Source organism: Phyllostomus discolor, chromosome 6 (assembly GCF_004126475.2).
Source record: "Phyllostomus discolor isolate MPI-MPIP mPhyDis1 chromosome 6, mPhyDis1.pri.v3, whole genome shotgun sequence".
Lineage (NCBI taxonomy): Eukaryota > Metazoa > Chordata > Mammalia > Chiroptera > Phyllostomidae > Phyllostomus > Phyllostomus discolor.
In genome coordinates this window covers 121,833,778-121,854,324 of record NC_040908.2, presented here as the reverse complement: position 1 = coordinate 121,854,324, position 20,547 = coordinate 121,833,778, and the positions used below count along the sequence as shown (strand labels likewise).

Sequence of the window (20,547 nt, the reverse complement as noted above, 5' to 3'; positions counted from 1 at the left end):
TTGTTGAACTAACAAGTGAATACATAATTCATAAAAAAGCTTCTGATATTACCTTGTTTTTGGAACAATAATAATAATAATGTCAGCCAATGGTTACCATATTTAGTGGAGACAGTGGAGTGTGGCTGTTAAATAAGTGAGCTCTGGGGCTGGATCAGCCATGTTTGGATATCAATTCTGAATTTACTGACCGTGTAATCTTGGGTATCTTAGCTACTTTCTCTGTGCCAAGTTGGTTTGTTCATGCATTTGTTTGTTTGTTCCTCCCTCCCTTTCTTTTTTAAAGATTTTATTTATTTATTTTTAGAGAAAGGGTAAGGAGGGTAAGGGTAAGTGGGGAGGGAGAAAGAGAGGGAGAGAAACATCAATGAGTGGTTGCCTCTCATGTGGCCCCCAATGGGGACCTGGCCTGCAACCCAGGCATGTGCTCTGACTGGGAATTGAACCAGTGACCCTTTGGTTCTTTGTAGGCCAGCACTCAATCCACTGAGCCACACCAGCTAGGGCTCTTTAAAAAACAACAACAAAAAGATTTATTTTTAGAGAGAAGGAAAGGGAGGGAGAAAAAGAGGGAGAGAAACATCGATCGAACGCCTCTCACATGCCCCTAAATGGGGACCTGACCCACAACCCAGGCATGTGCCCTGACTGGGAATCAAAGTGGTGACCTTTCTTTTGGTTTGCAGGATGACACCCAACCCACTGAGCCACACTGGTCAGGGCTGTGCCAAGTTTCTTTATCTGTAAATGGAGATGATAATAGTGTTCTCTCAGGGGTATGGCAAGGATTAAATGAGACACTATGAGTAAAGGGGCTTGGAACAGTGCCTGGTGTACAGTACCTCTCAATAAATGTCAGCTATTATCCTTACAGTCTAGTGCTTCCACATATACTCCCTCTGTGAAAGAGGTCCATTTGGGGAATCCTGTATACACTATTCCCCTCAGAAAAGCACAGTTTTTAGTTAAGAACCATCTGTTTAATTCATTGTTCCTCAGCAGTTCCTTGTTCGACAGCCTCTTTCCACCTAACCCTTATTAAAATCCTGAAGTACAGGTGTTCCACAGAACACTCTCTGGAACTAAGTAGTGCATTACTATCTGTAAAATATTTTCACTTCTTTCAGAATAATCCTGTGAGGTGTAAGTTTACTCTCCCCACTTTACAGATCAGGGAACTGAAGTTCAGAATGAACCACAATCAGCTGGTGGTGGGGCTTAGCCCATTTCGTGCTTTTATCAATAACCTCTTTCCCCTCATCACCCAGTGTTAGAAGTTCTGTCCCAGATCTTGCTGAAGTCCCCAGTTCATTAGATTTCATACTCTTTTCTATTCAAAAAGAGTGGAGAAAGGTGGAAAAGTGTGGGGAGAGGAAGAGCATGTGCCCTCATACACTCACCCCCCCCACCCCACTGAAGAAAACTATGCAAATCCACAGGCGCTAAAGTGACTCATCCAAGACTGGCTCGCCAGCTGGCCACCACGGTGGTCTTTTGTGGTCCCGTGTTTACAGCTGGTCCTCAGCCAGTGAACCGTCTCCTTCCCAACAAAGACATCTACCAGCCTGTCTCCAGCATGGGGTGAGGCAGCTCGGGCTCTTGCTTTCCCTCCAAGCCGGCCATTCCTGCATCTTCTATGGAGGCTGCACCCTCCTGCACAGGAAGATGGCAAAGCATCATTCTGCCATCCTTCTGCCCTCACCTCTGACTTCTGATGTTGTGAAGTCTGTGCCTGCCTGCCATGGCAAGTTTGTACCTTATACACACTCTGCAGGACAGCAGTGCCAAGGAGTCAGCAGTGGAGAAAATAGTCCCTGAGGCCCGCTATGTAGCCCTGGCTACTGAGCACTGCTGAAACTGCAAAAACAAACAAACAAACAAACAAACAAACAAACAAAAAAACCCAAACCAAAATACCTCCCCCCAAATCACTGCCTCCCACAATAAGAGTGATTTAAGGTAAAGGAATCATGTAGTCCTGACTCTTCAGACTATCACTCACTAATAAGCTCTTCTATCTGTAAAATGGGTATGATAAACAATAATTTTGGGAATCGTAAATATTTAAATATTGCGAATCAAATCTGATAATACATTTTTTAAAAAAAACATTACCACAAACATTTACTAACGCTCCTTTCCCCTTTGGGTTAGACACCAGGGACACAGAGATGAATCCGACACAGCTCCTGTCCTCAGACTGCTAAAAGGTATATGAGGCTAAATGGGTGGTCTCCAGGTAACAAAAGCTTTATCACTGCTGCCCTGTGCAGAGGAAAGCAACCCTCGGAACAAGTTCCATTCCCACCGGCTCAGCACCCACCCACCACTCCCAGGAGCCATGCAACCTAATGTGATGGGAAATCTAGCAGTGCCCTGCCCTTCAAGATGTGAGCATGTCTTCATGAGAGGGAATCTCTATGACTAATGTGGCAAACTTGAGAATAACCCCTTACATTTGTGCAGATGTAACAGTTTAGTGAGCACAATGCAATCATTCCCTTAACCTCAAGACAACCTAGGGCAGACAGGTCAAGTATTGTATTATTCTCTCTACTGAAGAAGAGATAGAGGTAAGGAAGTTAGGTGGCCTGCCCAACTTGCACTGCTAGTCGGTGGTGAACTAGCAGCAGACCTTGAGCCTGCCTGGCTCCACCCTCCATACTGCACAGTTTCTGTCAATGTCCACAAGGTCAAGCCTCACATAACTCAGGGTCAGCTAACCTGGATTGAAGCTCAGGGACTAAGCTAAATTTTTATCAAGAGTCTCCGGGAAAAAGTCTCTGAGCTCTCAGCTTCCTCCCATCCAAGTTGTTTTGTATCTATGACCACATTAAATCCTCACTATAAGCTGATAGACAGCATCGCAGGCTGCTCCCTCAGCCTCTGAGGGCACTGGCTGTCCGCTCTGTTGTATTTGTCTTCAGCCAGAGGAGTGGGCAAGAAGGAGATTTCCTGTGCTGGGCCACCATGAGACCATCCCTGGAGAGGGCAAAACCCTTAATACCCTTCCACAGCCTAGACAGCCCGCCTTCCTTTCCAAATCCTACCTGTTCTTTAATGCCCAATCCAAGGCCTCCTCTTTCAGGAAGTCTTCTCCCCCAAGCTCTGCCCTAGATATCTGTCATTTCGATTTTGTGTACCCACCTACCAGTTATTTATTGTCTTAAAACACCTCTTGTAATACTTTTGTGCCTTAAAATTTTCCATTCTGTTCTGACTCCCCAGTTAGAACAGAACTCCCATAGGCTCCTCATGGATGACAGTAACTAGTTACATTTTCTGTATGTACTTCATACAGCATCGCTTCAGTTTTTCATGCAGCTTGAAACTTCATCCATCCACCTGCCCACAAGCATACCATCCCTTAGCACCTCAGTACAGAACGTGCTAGGAGAGGCATGTATGCACAGGGTATGCCAGCAGCAAAGATGGGGCACATGTCACGTGGGTCAGGAGGAATCTCCCAGAAGAACTGTCCTAAGGATGAGGGGGAGTTTGTCAGGTGGAGAGGGGAAGAAGGGCAATCCAGGACAGGAAGTGGCATTTGCAAAGGCCAGAGGGTAAAGTCTGCATTACCTTTCCATTCAGAAAAGCAGGAGTCCTTCAGTGAGTCCAGAATGCTCAGTGAAAGTGGGCAGAGCAGTGGGCAGAGATGAGGTTGCCCAGATAGGCAGAGGCATGACCTTGAGAGGGTTGGGACTTTAACCTGAAAGCTATGGGTGTTTAATTGTTTTGGTTAACAAATTAAGCAGCATGGGGAACAGTAAGAACAATAAGCCAGGAGACAAGAGAGAAGTGGGTTTAAAAATGGCTCTTTTACTAACTTGATATGTGTCTCAATCCCTCTGTGCCCCGAATTCCCTATTTTTAAAATGGAGGGGAGTTGTTTTTCTTTCCATTAGTGGTTCTCAAACTTTTGTGGGAACAGAATCACCCGAATAATTTGTAAAACACTGATTTTGGGGCAGCCACTTCAGCAATTTAAATTCAGCAGGCGGTGCCTGGGAATGCACATTTTAAAAACTCCATTGTACTGTTCCTCCAAGAGACTGAGAAGCACTGGACTAGATGACCTCTGGGGGTCTTTCCCATTCTAATGTTCTGCAAAAAAGACAAAAATGATGCAAGGCTAGCCAAATCCACCCTGCCTCCATCTGTCTGGTCCTGCTCCAAGAAGGGAAAGGATGTCTGGGCACCAGAACATTCTGTCCAAGCCCCAAGTTTAGAAAGTTAGAGCCAAGCTCCCAGAACACCAAGCCTTGCAATGAGACCTCCAATATCTCACCTGTATCTCCTCTCCCTCCAAAACTCTCAGTTGGAATTAGGTCCTTCTACACAATACACTCTAGTCTGTGTCCTTGTTTATCCACCAAACATTTTATTAAGTACTTTGCATGGGCTCTGGCCTCAAATGCATGCAAATAATGTCAAATAACCTTTCTTTTATAAAATATCTCTGAAATGAAAATATTCATAATTTTGAGCCAGGGACCTGGATTCTAATCCTGATGACTCTGGAAAATTATTCCATGCTTTGGAGCCTCAAATTTCTCGTTGGTAAAATTGGGACATTAATATCTATTAAATGGGTTGCCATAAAAATTAGAAATGACGGAGTATAGTGAAAGGAACAGGGAATAATTGGCACCGAGGAAATGGCAATTTTCAAATTAACATGTCTTCTCCTGTCCTGGAACCTGTAACATCCATAATCTTCTGTTTGACTTTAAGAGGCCTCTCCTACCTGGTCTCTGTTAACTTCTCAAAATGGACTTGCAGTTCCTCCCCTCTTGCTGGTTGAGGCCCCCCCAAAGAGGACCCTGGCAATCCTATAATGAATCTTAGTGGGCAGCACTGTGTACTAGAAAGAGCAGACAGGTGAGAGCCAGTCAGACTGGGAAGCAAAACTCACTAACTGTATGACTCCAATCAAAATCCTAACATCCCTGAGAATTTGCTTCCTCACCAGTAAAATAAATAATATCGACCCAATAAGATTCAATGACAAACCCAGTTAAAAAATGTACACAGGATCTGGTGTAGATATTTTTCCAAAGAAGATATACAAATGGCCAAAAAACACAAAAGCCCAATATCATTAGCCAACAGGGAAATGCAAATCAAAGCCACGACATACCACTTCATATCCAGTAGGGTGGTGAAGTAAAACAGACAGGCAGTAATGGGTACTGGTAAGGGCACAGAGGAACTGGATCCCTCACACATGGCTGGTGGGAATGTAAAACAGTTCCTCAAAAGGTTAGATACGGACTTACTATATGACCCAGCAATTCTACTCCTAGGTATAACCCCCCAAACTGAAAACATTATGTCCTCACAAAAACTTGTGCACATTCATAGCAGCATTATTCATAATTGCCAAAGTAGAAACAACTGAAATGTCCCTCAACTGATGAGTGGATAAATAAAATGTGACATATCCATTAACGGAATATTATTTGACTATGAAAAAGGAACAAAGTCCTGACTCTTGCTACAACACCAATGGACCTTGAACACGTGCTCAGTTAAAGAAGCCAGGCACAAAGGACACATGTTGCATGGTTCCATTTGCAGGGAGTGTCCAGAATGGGCAAATCTACAGAGACAGAAAGTGGATCAGTTAGTGGCTATCTAGGGCTAGGGGGAGTTGAGGTGAAATGAGGAATGATTGATAATGGGTATGGGGTTTCTTTATGGGGTAATAAAAATGTTCTAAAACTAATTGTGGTAACAGCTGCACAACTCTTGTGAATATACTACAAACCACTGAATTATACACTTCAAATGACTGCACTATATAGCATGCGAATTAAATTTCAATAAAGCTGTTATATGAAAAAAATGTATGTTAAGGATCTGAGAACACTGCTTGGCATGTAGTAAGGACTTAATAAGTGGCAATAAATTTATTATTATGCCCTGCCCTCTTCCTGATGCCACTTGAACCCTGACCGGAACCACTGCTAACACTAACACTGCAGAGTATGCAGGCTCATCGCAGGGAGCTCACTTCATGCTCAGTGGAGGGTCACAGGTGAGTCCTGGAGGCTAGTATCCCAGCACTAGGAGTCTTCCTCTAGTACTCAGATATTTAAATATGTGGAGTAATAAGAAAACAATGGTCTACATTTATTGAATGCTTATTATGTGCCAGGTATTATGCTAGGAACCTCACAACTACTGATATTTTCCTCACAAGAACCATACTAGGCTGTTGTCATTACTCCTGTTAATGGAGAAACCAGGACTTAGGAGGTTAGGCAGCTAGTTTCAGGTCACATCAACAGTGACTAAGCTCGTCTGTTCAATCCCAAGGCTTGTACTATTTTCTCTCTACGGCTTCACTGTTCTTTCCTTTTATTTATCTATGTTTTACCTGTCCTCTACAATTCAAGCATCCTGATTTTCACTGATCTACCTTTCCTCTATACATTCCAGTGATATCTAGTCTACATGAAATTACTCAACATTTTCTTTCACGTAGTATTACGTGTTCTTAGAGTGCTTCATGTGTATACCCTTGAACATGGTAGGTACTCAACAAATACTTCTTTAGTGAACCATTGTTAGGCTGTCTCCCCAAGTAGCAAATAGATTCTTGAAGGAGAGATACTGTGTCCTATGGATCTCTTTGTCCTTCATGCAGAGAAGGCACTCATGGTTATCTAGGCTGGCTTAAGGCTAGAAGACCAGACCTTTCTTGAAAATGGTTCTCAAAGATGCCATGCTCTCTGCTAATGGACAGGAAGGTTTCTACCTAAATGCACGCTGATATGACAGCTGCCACAATACAATCTAACAAAATGGTTTTCAATGAGGTTAAAGACAACTAAGTGCCACTAGAGCCATCTTATGGGAAAAAACCAAACAAACAAAAAACAACCACACAAACTTTTGGCCAGCCCAATAACTAAAAACAGGATTCTGCTCACCTCATTATTACCTTATCATAGTGTAGCATTGGAGCTGGCACATAGTAGGAGTTCAGAAAAGATTGATGATGAGTTAAAAAGAAGACTGGGTCAGCACTTACTCTACTGGACAACCAATGTGGCATCCCTTTTGACTCAAGACCCCTGCTTGGACCACAGACTCAGGTGGAGCATTCAGAACCCATGTTTCACCTTTACACCATTCAATTCAAAGATGTTCTAATTTCCAATTGTTTTATCAATGTCAGTTTTATAGTTTGTTTGAATTGGGATCTAAATCAGATTCACACATTGCTACTGATATGTCTCAAACGTGGTAAAAATAATATGGGAGGTGGCGGGGAAGTGGATGGGGAGTATAGAGAAAACAATGTCAGCCATGTGTTAACTGTTGGGGGGCATGATGATACATGGGAGTTTTTTATACCATTCTATTTTAAAAAACAAAGGCAAACTTTTCAGAATTGGTGACTCTGCTTTCTATAAACCCAACAACAACACTTCGTCTGAGCCTCTTCTACTTCCCTCCTCTCCTAACTCTCAGAGTAGTAGCATGCTAGGAGGTACCTAGAGTCCCTCTGATATGTCCTACAATTACTCTAGGCTCACACTCTCCCCACTATCCCTACCCTGCCCCCGCCCTAACCAAAGCAGTATGCTGCCAGCTCCAGGGATCCTCTAGGCAGGACTGGCAACAAGAGGAAGGAAACTGCTCTTTTTGCCTCTCGGGCAGCTATGCTACTTGGTTGGCCAAACTTGGTCCCTTTGTGCTCTCATCCCTACACCTGCTTACCTCTCCTCTGCCTTTCCTTCAAGATGTTAAAAATTCGCCATAAAAAACAAATACAAAATGCTGTAATTAATAGCCAATTCCAAGCCAACCCAGCATCTCTACTAATAAACCTCAACACTTGCAAAAAGAACAATAAATTCTGCCCCTCTCTGGTTCTGAGGTGGTCTCTTTTATACACTCCGTGTGTGTGTATGTATGTGGCTAAGTGTGTCTACATATATATTTATTTTCCTTTATTTCCTATCCAGGGAGGGGCAGAATAATGAACTGCGTGCGTCAGGGAAGATGAATCTGAGATACTAGGGAGCAGTGCAGTAAAAAGATTAAAGTGTTATTATTGTTGGTTTTTTTTTCCCCCATGGTCCATTGTGACAGCTCGACCGTCATCTGTAAAAAATGTCTCAGCGAGAGATAATCATCGGAAACTCAATAAAGCGTCAGGGGGAGCCTCAGCCCCCATCAATCACTGGGTGCCTGGAAAATTTCAGCCCTCTGTCTCCCTTCCTGCTATCCATATAAATGTCTCTAATATATTTTGTGTGGTGTGTGGGACCCATCCCTGATTTGGAACTTTTGATGAAAAAATATTTATACACAAAATATGTAAATCAGTTAAAAATCACAAGACTAGTTCTTTGCTAACCCATCCCATGTTTTCTTATTTTTATAAATGCATCAAATTTATTCTTTTTAATAAAACATGTCAACTAGTCTATCTCCCTCTCCTAGTCAAATACATATACAGGTTTGGAGGGCTAGAAGGATGAACACAATTAACCTACTGGCTGATACACTTAATCTTGAAGTTGACCAAAAAGCCTGATGGACTGACAGTATGCTGTCCATCCTCATGACTCCATAGTGGCCAGCACTGCTAAGAAATGACAAGGAGAACCACTGGCCGTAGAGGTGCAACAAGGCCCTGACAATGATGAGGAAGAGTAAGGGGCATTATAAAAAATAGTAACTTGCCCGAACAGTTTTTGGCCTGGCAGATTCCCAAGCTTTTTAAGACTCTGGACAAGCCGGAGGTTCTGAGCACACATGGGGAGCACAGAGACTGATATGGTTTGATATGGTTGCTGGGTTCTCTACAAGGGCAGGAGACAGTTCCGCTGGTATTTGGCATAATCTCTCTGCCTCAATGAACTTTAGTGCCTGCATCACAGGGCTGTAGCACACAGTATCAATAAAATTGCCAGCTGCTACTACAGCTATCACCACCATCAGCACCTTATTATACTGCACCCTGCTTCTCCACCCTGGAAGGAATCAGTTCCCACGGTGCCCTGTCCTTTAGGACCTTCAAAGCTTCTCTCTGTCTAAAGCATATACAGTCAAAGCATTTGAATAGACCCCAGTTGATTAACTGCTCATAACTCTCTAATATGAATCTTTTGCTATGCAGATGCTTCACCCTAAAAAGTTCATTTTTTTTTGTTTGCTATCTCTGAATGTTTTGAACATAACACACCCCTTCTCTGCTCACACCCAAATGCACCCACCTACAGGCCCTCCATAAAACCTTCTTATACTTCAAGGCTCAAGCACCATTTTATTTCTTTGACTGCTTGAGCCAGAGATTGTCTTCTCTGAGTTCTGACAGTTCTTGTTTTCTATACCTCTGACTGGATCCTTGTTGAAGATTGTCTTGGTAATGTATTCAATCTTAATTATTATTAATTACTATTTTTGCTAGTACCTTACATTTGCATGATGCCTTATATTTTCTCAAGTTAGTTCTTTCGTTAAGTACTTCAATTTATGTTCATATTAAACATAATATGGTATTATGGTACATGGAATATTCTCAGATGAGATAATCAAGGTTCAGATGGATAAAGTGAATCGTCCAAGGTCACACAGTTAGGTCACAGACAGCCATGCCTTGGACTCTAAATAATGTTTTGCTCTTTGTTGGTAATGGTTTGCTATCGCTGAAAAGCATTTGGAAGGCTGTGCCAAAGACTCTGAAGTTCCATGACAGTATGATGAGGATAATGATGAGGATATAAAAACAGAAACTTACGCTAATGATTCTTTCTGTGTTCTGGTTTTAGGGATAAATATACTATCTCTAACTCTCTCAATAATCTTTATTTTACAAAAAGGAGACAGAACCTCTGAGAGGTGTTGAACTGGCTCCAGGTGTCAGGGCTACTGTGCTCTGCACACCCAGAGTACAAGGCATAAGCACACAGACTCTCTGGGGTGAAGCTGAAGTGGCAAAATAAGGTCTCTTTCAGGGAGGAGGAGCTCCAGATGAGGCTTTTAAAGCAGTTCAAGCACAAGGCCACAATTACCACCTGTAGTCTAGCACATGCTACTCCAAGAGTGAGGGTCTGTTAGTAATGCGAAATCTCAGGTCTTACCCCAGACCTACTAAATCAGAATTTCTGGGAGAGGAGCCCAGGAATCTGTTTTACTCTCTAGGCAACTCTTATTTCCTTAGAAGCCTTATTACTCCCATCTGAGTTTGTGCTCTCCCAGGGCATATATCCTCTTTGCTGTGACTGGGTAGGGCTGGGCACACAGTGGGTGCTGGGTGGTTAACTTATACCAAATAGATGAGCTAGGATGAGACCACTCCTTGGCATGTCCTGGGGTGGGTGAGAAATATGAGAGAGCAGTTCCATCACCACCAGTGGGGACTCCCAGCCATCTCCTGAATTCTAGGGCACTTGTCCACTGGTTTGTGATGCGCCAGCTTGCACTGTCCTGTCCCCCATCTGAAGACACAGAGATGGGGAGGTCAGCTGCAGCAGGTGAGGACCTGCAGCCCCTGGAGCTGTAGGAAGGGGGCCACATGGGCTGACAGCAATGACTATGGCAGGTCCAGCCTGGAAAGCCAGGGCCTCTTCCCCCAGAAGGGCCCTATGCCAACCCAGCTTCTGCACAACTCATCTTTATTCAGCTGCCATTTGGAGCTGAGACGAGAAGCTGATTTATAGTCTTCTCTGGCCACGTTTCTGCCGTGTTTTATTGTTTTAATTGTACATATGAGAGGCGCTCAGAGTGCTCGCTTGCATTTCTGACAGCCCCAGACACCCAATGTTTATAACAGTTACTTATAAGCAGCCAGAGGCATCCCTGGCTGGGCAACTTGTTTTCTGTTACCACTTATTTACTGCCACCTCTACCTGAGGACTGGGGCCCGCCACCCATCAGCCAGCCACAAGTGGAGCTCTCCTGGAGTGGGCATGGGCGGGACTCCAGGCACTGAGTAGGACGTGGGCAGGATCAGGGAACGAGCTGGTAGAGCAGCAGCCGTGATCTTCATGCTCCTTTCCACATGTGTCCCCTCAGTGTGCCTTTGCTCAAGCTGTGTCCCCTGCTTAGAATCTTCTTTTCTCCTCCCTCCTCTTTACCCTTCAAAGCCCAGGTAAAATCCTACTTAAGTATATTACTTTCTCTGATGGTGAGCACAGAGTTTCTAGAACCTTAAAAATCACATGCTGACATGGACTTTGGAGGCCATATAATCCAACATCCTAAGGCAAGAATATTCTTTACAGAATCCCTGAGGGACAGACATCTAGCCTCTCTCAGTGCCCCTTGAGTGGTGAGTTGCTCAATATTTCTAAAGCAGGTACTGAGACTGCCTTACACTAAGTCAAAACCTACCTGCATAAAGAAATACTTCATTAGCCCTGGTTAGTGTGGCTTAGTGGACCGAGTGCCAGCCTGCGAACCAAAGGGTCTCCAGTTCAATTCTCAGTCAGGACACATGTCTGGGTTGTAGGCCAGGTCCCCAGTGGGGGTCGCACAAAAGGCAACTACGCACTGATGTTTCTCTCCCTCTTTCTCCCTCCCTTTCCCTCTAAAAATAAATAAAATCTTCAAAAAAAATTCTTCATCAAAGGTTGCTATGTTCAAGAGAAAACTGAAATTCACTTGCTGAAGATCACACAGGTAGTGATAGCTTAGAGGAACACGACTGCCTGGCACCAACGCCTGACCTTTCTCCATGATACCATCATGCCTCTGAACGTGCCGCTCTGAGGGCTGGAGAGGATGGACAGAGTGAACAGCCAGGCCAACCAGGTTTCCACCCCAAACATTTCTGCACTGCCTGTTCCGGCAAACCTACCCAGAAACACAAACACTGACAAGAGTGGGAGATACTGTGATGTGCCGAGCTGAGCAGGCTCCTTTTACTTTTTCTTTTTTTCCCCCCACCGTTCAAGGTTTATTTGGTGTTTTAGTTGGTATGACACTTGGATAGTTGGCTGTGTTATTTATATGCAGACTTTTCTTCTTATGTTATATGGCAATGTACACTAATCTGATTCATACAGTAAACAAATTGAGATCCTTAAGAACAGTTATGCACAAGACATGCAACACTGGTATTTATACATTGGATCCGAAGATGTAAATGACTGGAGAAAAAAAGTTGGACTAGGCACGTTGGGTAAAGGAACCACAAGTTACATAACACACAGTGAACACACATCTGGTTCAAAGGGCAACTGTGGTGTGTTCAACGCTGGCACCTTTGAGAGGTGGAACTGCTTCACACGAACCAGGTTAGGGCTGCACAAGGTAAGTACCATCCAGTATCAGGACAGAGATGCAGGGGTTTATGAGTCATCACTATTTCTATCTTTAGGAAACTGATGTTTTAGCCACAGATCAGATCAAAGGGACAACATGCCAACCTCTAACTGAAATCCATTTGGCCTAGACAAGTGAGGTGGTACGACATTAGACTTCACAACTGCAGCTCTTTCTGGATCCCCACAGTGTATCTGCACTCTCCTTCAGTCGGGCCTCTCCCTTAGGTGTCAGAGTCACTTTCACAACATCTGAGATTCCATTCTGCCCCAAGATGCAAGGAATACCAGGCAGATGATTTTTTTTTTATTCCATAGAGACCCCTGATTGTGGTGAAAACTGGATGCACCCGCCTAAGATTCTTCATTATACTTTCTGCTCAATCTGCTCGGATAGTCCAGTGGCCCAGGGTGTGTAGCGTTTCAGTCTGATCACCTCATAAGCACTGTCAACCACCTGTTTGTGAACTCTACATCAGTGCCTAAATCAGGGTGCAGAATCTTTAGGGAAAAACTGGCAACATTCATGCCACTCCACACATGCACATGAGAGTCTCCATGCTCCCCAAGGACCCACCCATGACAGCTTAATGGGTGAATTGCCAGCCTTTCCCCCATTAGGCAATGGAACTGGGCTGAACCCAGATTGCAACCACTTCCAATAAAACGGTTTTGGGGAAAGCCACTTATTTTCCAAACCATGTAGGTCAAGATATAGACTGGATTGGCAACATTAAGCAATTTGCAGTTGGGACTATATTTTACATTAGGAACGATGAATTTAAAGATATTCACACTGGATCAAATTAAGACATCTTTCTCCTTGTTGTTGACGTGCCCCAGATGTGGTAATAACCAGTTTGGAATTTGCAGTCACATTACAGTCTTTGCCAGAGATAATTTTTGGTGTTCTAAAAAAAAAGGCTACCATGTTGGAGATCCATCGTCTTTCCCTTTAATTTGTCCATGACATCAACAAGAGCAAGTTCATCTGCCAAGTCCTTCATTAAGATACTAATGGCACAAACCATGCCAACAGCATCAACTCCAACTGTAATCTTATTCTGGGAGCTTTGCTCTTCCTTAAGAAGATTCACAATCAGCTGATCCTTGAGAGTTGCCATATTGGACTTAGAGCCAAAAGAGATTGGGTGTGCATGGCTGGTAGGCATTGGTGGCACACGGTGTTGGAACTGGACTTGGCCGCAGCTGCTCCAGTACCAGGCTCATTAATAAGGAGCAATGGCCATATGCAAAACAGAAGCATTTCAATAGAAATGGGGCAACCAATTACAAAGTCTCAGCAAAGAGGGCACATAAGTTTCTTCCCTCTCCAGGCAGTGACTGTTCTGAGCAGGTAGAACAGATATACAGCCTCTTTGAGAGAATACAAGGCAACTTCTCCAATGCCTCTTGGTCTACTTGTCAGAATCCTCTTTCCTCTTCATACCTTAAACGAGGATGAGTGAGGGAAGTACCCTCTTATCCCCCTCTTACTTTAACTTCTTTCCTTAGGCAGGTTCAATCACACCCAGTTTTAACTTCCAAGCAAATGCCGGTGACTCCTAAATTCCTATCTCCTGCAGACTTCTCCTTTGAACTCCAGAACCATACAGACACTATTCACCCAAATCGGAAATTGAGGTGTCTCCAAGGGGGCTTCCTTTTCCATCAATTTGCACAGTCTGCTGAGAACTGAACCCCCCCCCCCCAATATTTTTCTAACATCTATTTTCTCCATTCCCAAAGACCACTTCAGAGATCACCATAAATGATAGGTGCATTTTGGGTTAGAGAAACATAGCTTCTCATCCAATTCTCAAAGGGGGCACATCATCCCCTAAAGGTCAAGAGTCACTGCTAATCTCTCTCCTCCAATTCATCTACCATCTTGTCAGAATGGTCCATGTAAAATGCAAATGTAAACTGAGCATAATCCTACTTAGAATCCTTTGATGGTTTTCAGAAAACAATGTGATTTCCCTAGAACTGCTTTACAAAATCCTTCCCATGTGGAACCCCAATTCCCTCTCCACTCTTATTTCTTGCTATTCTTCTCAGTACTGTGGCAGATAATGCTACCTCCTGTCACCTACCCACCCCATGTCTTTGTATGGGTTGCGTCTTCTGCCTGGAAGGTTCATCTCTCTTAGTCTACTTGGTAACTTCTGAGTCATCTTTAAAATTCAATTCAAAGTCACTTATCTTGTGATACTTTCCAGATACCAGCCTACTGTGAGGAAGAGCTTATCACTAACTATATCAGGGTTATGTACACCCTTTGTATACCTACCTTTGCATTACCACTCTGCACTGTGGTGCCTTGTTCATAGATCTGTCTTACCTGACTAGGAGCATTGATGAAGGGCTAGACCATGTAAATTCGTTTTTGTATTTCCAGCATCTGGCACAGTGCCTGATACTCAGTAAATGCATGCTGAATTACAAATAAGTAAAACTAATATGCAATTACAACTGTAGAACACTTTACAATTCACACATCACACACTTTTATCTCTTGATATGCACAATACTAATTAGGTAGACAAGGGATATACATTACTGGGTTTTAGAGAAATCTTGCCAAGGTCACAAACTACAACGTAACCACCTCCCTTTAGCACTTAGCACAGGCTGAGGCCCACAAAAATATCTATTAGAAATCTGATGGACTTTGGTACTGACTCTATGCTCCAAAGGGGAAGGACTGTCCAACCTTACTGAGCATGTGACTTTCCTATGAATTTGCCTAGACACACTCTGGGCAGCGGACTTGCACCTCTTGTTCTACTCTACCCTCCTCACACATTCTCATAAATCAGATAACTTCCCATGAAAAAGCCAGTCCAATCCAAAGAAAAGAGAATAACAGGATTCTCTTGTTTCTGTCTACTTCGTCCATGAGAAAGATCAAGAGCTGGGTACTGTGCTGTGAATGCAGTAGGCAATCAATAAGTATTGGTTGTATGGATCAACTGATGGGATATCTATAAATGGAAAAAGAAAAGAAAAATATAGCTAAGAAGGAGCAGAAGGCTTAGTCTGCTAAGGGGAGAAGAAAGCTCTAGTGAGATGATACTAAAGGGCTGGCACTCTCTAGCCATAGAGCCTATGAATTTGGAGAGCAGAACACATCCAAACTGATATACCAGGGGAAAGCAGATGAGCTGCCAGAAAACTGTGGTACACAAAGGAAGTCTGGAATTCTTTTAAAGAACTGCAGAGAGAGGAAGATCTTGCAAGCTACAGAACAATGAGTTTATCAGTGATTTCTGACAAAAATTTCTAGAATTTTTTTTTAACAATTCTTAAATATTTAGGCACTAGTGTGGGTTCCCTCAGGAGGACACCAGACCTTGCCAGAATAACCCAACATCCTTTTGGGAAAGGGTTCCTGGGCAAGAAAGTACGACAAATGCTAAACATAGTTTTATTTTAGCAAGAAAGCTGAGAAAAGCTCTTAAAATTTTGTGGACATGATAAAGAAATGAAGGATAGAAAAGAATTAAGTTTGGCAGATTTACAGTTGTGAATGTTGAATAATGCTTCAAAATCGTCTTGATCATGTGCTGTGCAGCTCTACACTTTCACAGAATCCTTATAAACATTTTAATCAAACACTAGCATATGCTCTGACTGCTGTGGCTCAGGTGGTTTGGGCATTGTCCTGCAAACTGAAAGGTTGCCAGTTTGATTCCCAGTCAGGGTGCATTCCTAGGTTGTGGGTTCAGTCCCTGGTTGGGGTGCGTACAAGGCAACCAATCAATGTTTCTCTCTCACATCAATGTTTTTCTCCCTTTCTTTCTTCCTCCTTTCCCTTCTCTCTAAAAATAAATAATATCTTGAAAGAAAAAAGACTGGCATGTAAAGTACATGATGGCAGGGATTCTGTCTAACTCAAGTGTCCACAACAATACCTGCTAGACATGTGATCAGTAAGAATATTTTATTAATTTTGAATAAACAAATGAATCCATAGAAAGTCTATTCACTAAATTTGTAGGCCATACAAAATAAGCAGAGACTCTTAATATTTTTATCTTTATTTCATTATGTATATAATGGCTGTTTCCAATATTTTTGTTGTCTATTTACCTACCTACACTTGCTTACTTACCTAGAACATATGAGGCCAACATAAGAGTTGGAAAGATTCAGGAGACAGCCAAAAAAAAAGAAAAGAAAAGGAAGGAATGAAGCACACATTATTCTAGGCACTGTTGAGTTACACAAGATCCCTGTCATCGTGTACTTTATATGCTAATCTTCAGTTCCAATGGGAGGAAGGAAAGAGGAAAGGGAGGAAGGGAGAGAAGGGAGAAAGAGAAGGGAGAAAGGGAGGGAAGGAAGGGATGAAGGGAAGAAGTGAAGGAGAAAATATCTAGAACAAGTACACTACAGACTGGGTCAAATCCAGCCTGTCATCTGTTTTTGTAAACAAAGTATTACTGGAAGCACATTCAACTGTGCATTGTCTATGACTGCTTCTGTGTCACAGTGGCCAAGCCTAGTAGTCACAACTGAGACTGAAGAGCTCACAAAGCTTAAAATGCTAGTTATCTGTTTTCAGAAAAAGTTTGCTGATCAGTGATCTAGAATATTGACTATAAGCATCAACCTGGACAGAACTATTAGAACATAAGGGTACAAAACTTGAATGCAGGGGTGGAGGTGGGGCAACAGCAGAGGTTGGACTATACGGCTTCTCAGCTCTGAGAGTCTATGAAATAAAAAATGCTTACTGAGTCCTGCTGGGATCCTGAGAACAGGTGAGAAGGGACTCAAATAACCCTTTCCCTTCTTGGCCCTGCCTTCTCAGCAAATGCTCCTCGTTGCTTTTTGGTAAGAGCATCTGAACAGAAGACAGCTGAGGCACGCAGCAAAGCTATGTGTGAGTAAGGAGAGGACAGCTTATAAGCTGAGTCTCCTCATTATCAGGCTGCAAATACAGCGCAAGTTTGGTACTCATGAAATTCTCCTGTTTGAAACATAAAGTTAACATAATTCCTCCAGTTCAGTGGGAACTCCAAGGAGGCATAGGTCATGGCCTGCACATGAACCTGTCAGCTAAGGAGGAAAGAAAAGATGTGGGCAGATGAGAGTTCAAATAACCACAAAAAGGCCAAGATTTACAGAATATTCAAAACAGCAGCTGAAAGCATGTTGTAATTATTGCCAAGGACAGTACAGGCTTTGTGGAGGAATTAGCTGCAGCAATGGAGCCTGAAAGAAGTGGCTGTAGAGAAGCGAAGAGGGGAAGGGCAACTTTACACTGCATCTGGGCAGTAGCGCTCTGATGCTCTTGACATTCCTCTCCTGTTGCCAGTTTGAGAAAACTTGCTGGAGCAGCAATGACACCTCCACCTGCTGGGCTACCACACTTGCATCAGTCTGGCAGCTTCCCTGACAGCTCTTGCTCCCCTTGGTTGAACTTCCCTCCAGGTCAATGTTCTGTCCCTCAGGTGGTCAGCATAGCTGTTGGTCCCCCTGGCCTCACTGCCAACCCCAAAGCAGACACTGCTTGGCTGCTTTGTTGCTAGAAACAGAAAAGAATCTCAGCCTCTGCAAGTGTTCCAGGATAATGGGCAGGAAGGGGGCCAGTCTAGAGAAGCAAAGCTCAAATGTAAAATACTCATTTCTGTCTGCAGCCAAAGCAACCTGCCTTTTTCTCAACCCCACTCTGACGAACTACTCACTAGAGGCAACACAGACTGACTTGCCCAGATAACCTCTAACAGACATGTGACCAAGCTCTGGCAGAGGTGCATGCCGCCACTTTCTTTTGGAGAAGCCCAACCAACCACCTACACAACACCCTGGGGAGACACTGATGACCACCCCATTTTATAAGCATAGACATCAAGGCACAGAGAAGGTCCACTATTTGTCCTGGGTAACAACGTAAGTTGAAGGGCCAGTCCCAGAGATAGGATTGCATTTTACATATAGGAAGAGGAAAAAAGCAGTATTCAGAGCAGTGCTGAGGAATTTCTGAGGCTGAGGAAACCAGTGAGGCTGCTTTCTAGTTCTGGGGCAGAGATGGAACAGGGTAAGTTTGCAGCAAGCAGAAAAGGAACAAATCCACATTCCATGCAGTTGCCTTAATTATTTTATGGAAACCTGCTCCACTGTCCTCTCATCTGTGGCTCCACAGGCTGAGGTGCTTTTGCGAGAACACCAGTAGGAAGGTTCCCCTCGCTCTCACCCCATTCATGAAGTCAGGCCTCTTATTTATTCCCCAAGACCTCTTAAAAAAAGATTTTATTTATTTATTTTTAGAAAGAAGGGAAGGGAGGGAAACACCAATGTGCGAGAGAAACATCAATCAGTTGGCTCTCGCACACCTCCAACTGAGGACCTGGCCCACAACCCAGGCATGTGCCCTGACTGGGAATTAAACCAGGGACCTTTTGATTCATCGGCCAGCACTCAATCCACTGAGCCACACCAGCCAGGACTATTCCCCAAGACTTCTGAAGTGACATAAATTATAGAAGCCCAAAGGGCTGCGAAGGGCATCTGCTCCATGAGTCCTCTGGGAGACAAGGGACTTGTAGGTCTCTCTGAGTTGCTGGTAGAGCTAGCACAGAGCAAGGCTACCTGGAAGTCACAGGGAGTAGAGTGCTCAGAACAGCAGGGTAGCCCGCACTTACCTTCCAAAGAATGGATTCCCTGCTCCTTGGCGGTCTTGTAAACACTGCTGAAATTATCCCCAAGGTTTGGGTCAGCACCAGCAGCAAGCAGGACCTGCACCACACTTGAAGAAATCAGAAAGACAGAGGTGTCAGAAGCAGGGGAGGCCCAAGAAGTAGACACCCAAATTCTGAAGCACGTCTGAGGACTGGATGTGCCTCTACTCATAGGTGGTACCATGGAAAGAACATTAACTCTGCAAGAGTCAAAGGCAGGAGTAGAAAAGCTGGGTCTGAAACTTCCTGGCTGAGAGGCTCTGGACAAGTATCTAAGACCTCTCTAAGGCTTGGTTTCCACAACTATAAAAGACAAAGTGTTTATTCAACAATTATTTATCCAGTGCTATGCTCTAGTCACTATTGCAGGTGCCAGGGTCTATGTCCTCATGGAGTTTACAGTCTTCTGGAAAGGACAACAATTTAGCATGAAATTACAGTGAAGTGTGATAAAGACTATGATGAAAGAAGTACCATTTTCAATGGGAAACTGAGAGGACATCAAGAAGGGCCTTCCAGTGGTATTTAAGGTACTGAAAACTTAAAGGCTGAATAGCCAGATCTGGGATGGTAAAGTGGGAGGACCCAATGCATTTATAAATCCTAGAGGGAAGAGAGTGTAGCTGTACCTGAAGAAAGCAGAGTTGGAGGAGAGAGTGTAAGGGGAGACCAGTGGGAGATGAGGTAGGCTACTGAAGGGCTTAAAGGGGCAGTGACATGACAACATATGCTTTTCCTCCCTACTTCAAAAGATGCACATATTTAAAAAAATGAAACTATATTAAAATATTAAATTAAAAATGAAAGTCTCCCCTTATATCCATCTTCTTAATCTAAATTCCAATGGTAACCACTACTTATAGTTTGGTGTGTTTCCTTCCAAGCCTTTGCTTTTGGGAGAATCACTCCAGTGACTGTGTGAAAATGGTCTGGAGGGAGTAGGACCAGAGGCAGGAGCCTCCACAGGTTGTTGAGAGGTTATATTAAGTAAATTTATAAAGCATGGAGCATAGTGCCTGACCCAGGAAGTGTTCTGTATATGTTAGCTTCCCTTCTATTACGTAGTATTCCTGCTAATGATTTCTTTTTTCCTAAAAAGGGCTCATGTTCACTATAGGAAATTCAGAAATGTACATAATCAAGAAGAAAACATCCTTCCAGCTTTTCCAATGGATATATATTTTCTTTTTTTTTTTTATAAAATGGGATCACACATAAACCCTACATAAACATATATACACACACACCTTTCATGTTTTAAATATTTGTCTATCACATTATTTTTAAAGACTGCACAGTATTCCACTATAGACTGCTCTTCACTTAGCCAATCCTGTACTGTAAAACAATTAGATTATTTTTAAATATTTCAATAACACAGTATCTCTGATTATTTCCTTTGCATAAATTCCTAGGACATGAAGTTCAAGGTCAAAAATATAAGCATTTTTAAGAGTTTTAATAAATATTACTAAATTACCTTCCAGAAAGATTGTACCAATTTTTAGTCTCACTAGCAAAGGATGAAGGAGAGTAACTACTGTGCTTTTCTTTCACCAAAATAGTGTTTT

At 43.2% G+C, this 20,547-nt stretch overlaps 1 protein-coding gene and 1 pseudogene across 3 annotated transcripts in view; both read right to left on the bottom strand.

Moving 5' to 3' along the window:
• CLPB (caseinolytic mitochondrial matrix peptidase chaperone subunit B) overlaps positions 1 to 20,547 on the bottom strand; it is a 136,375-nt gene that overhangs the window by 69,827 nt on the left and 46,001 nt on the right. For all 3 annotated transcript variants that reach the window (XM_028515536.2, XM_036028859.1, XM_036028858.1), the window contains exon 4: positions 18,941 to 19,044. In XM_028515536.2, the coding sequence (XP_028371337.1) occupies positions 18,941 to 19,044 (104 nt within the window). The remainder of the gene's footprint in view (positions 1 to 18,940; positions 19,045 to 20,547) is intronic.
• LOC118501271 lies at positions 12,428 to 15,983 on the bottom strand (annotated as a pseudogene).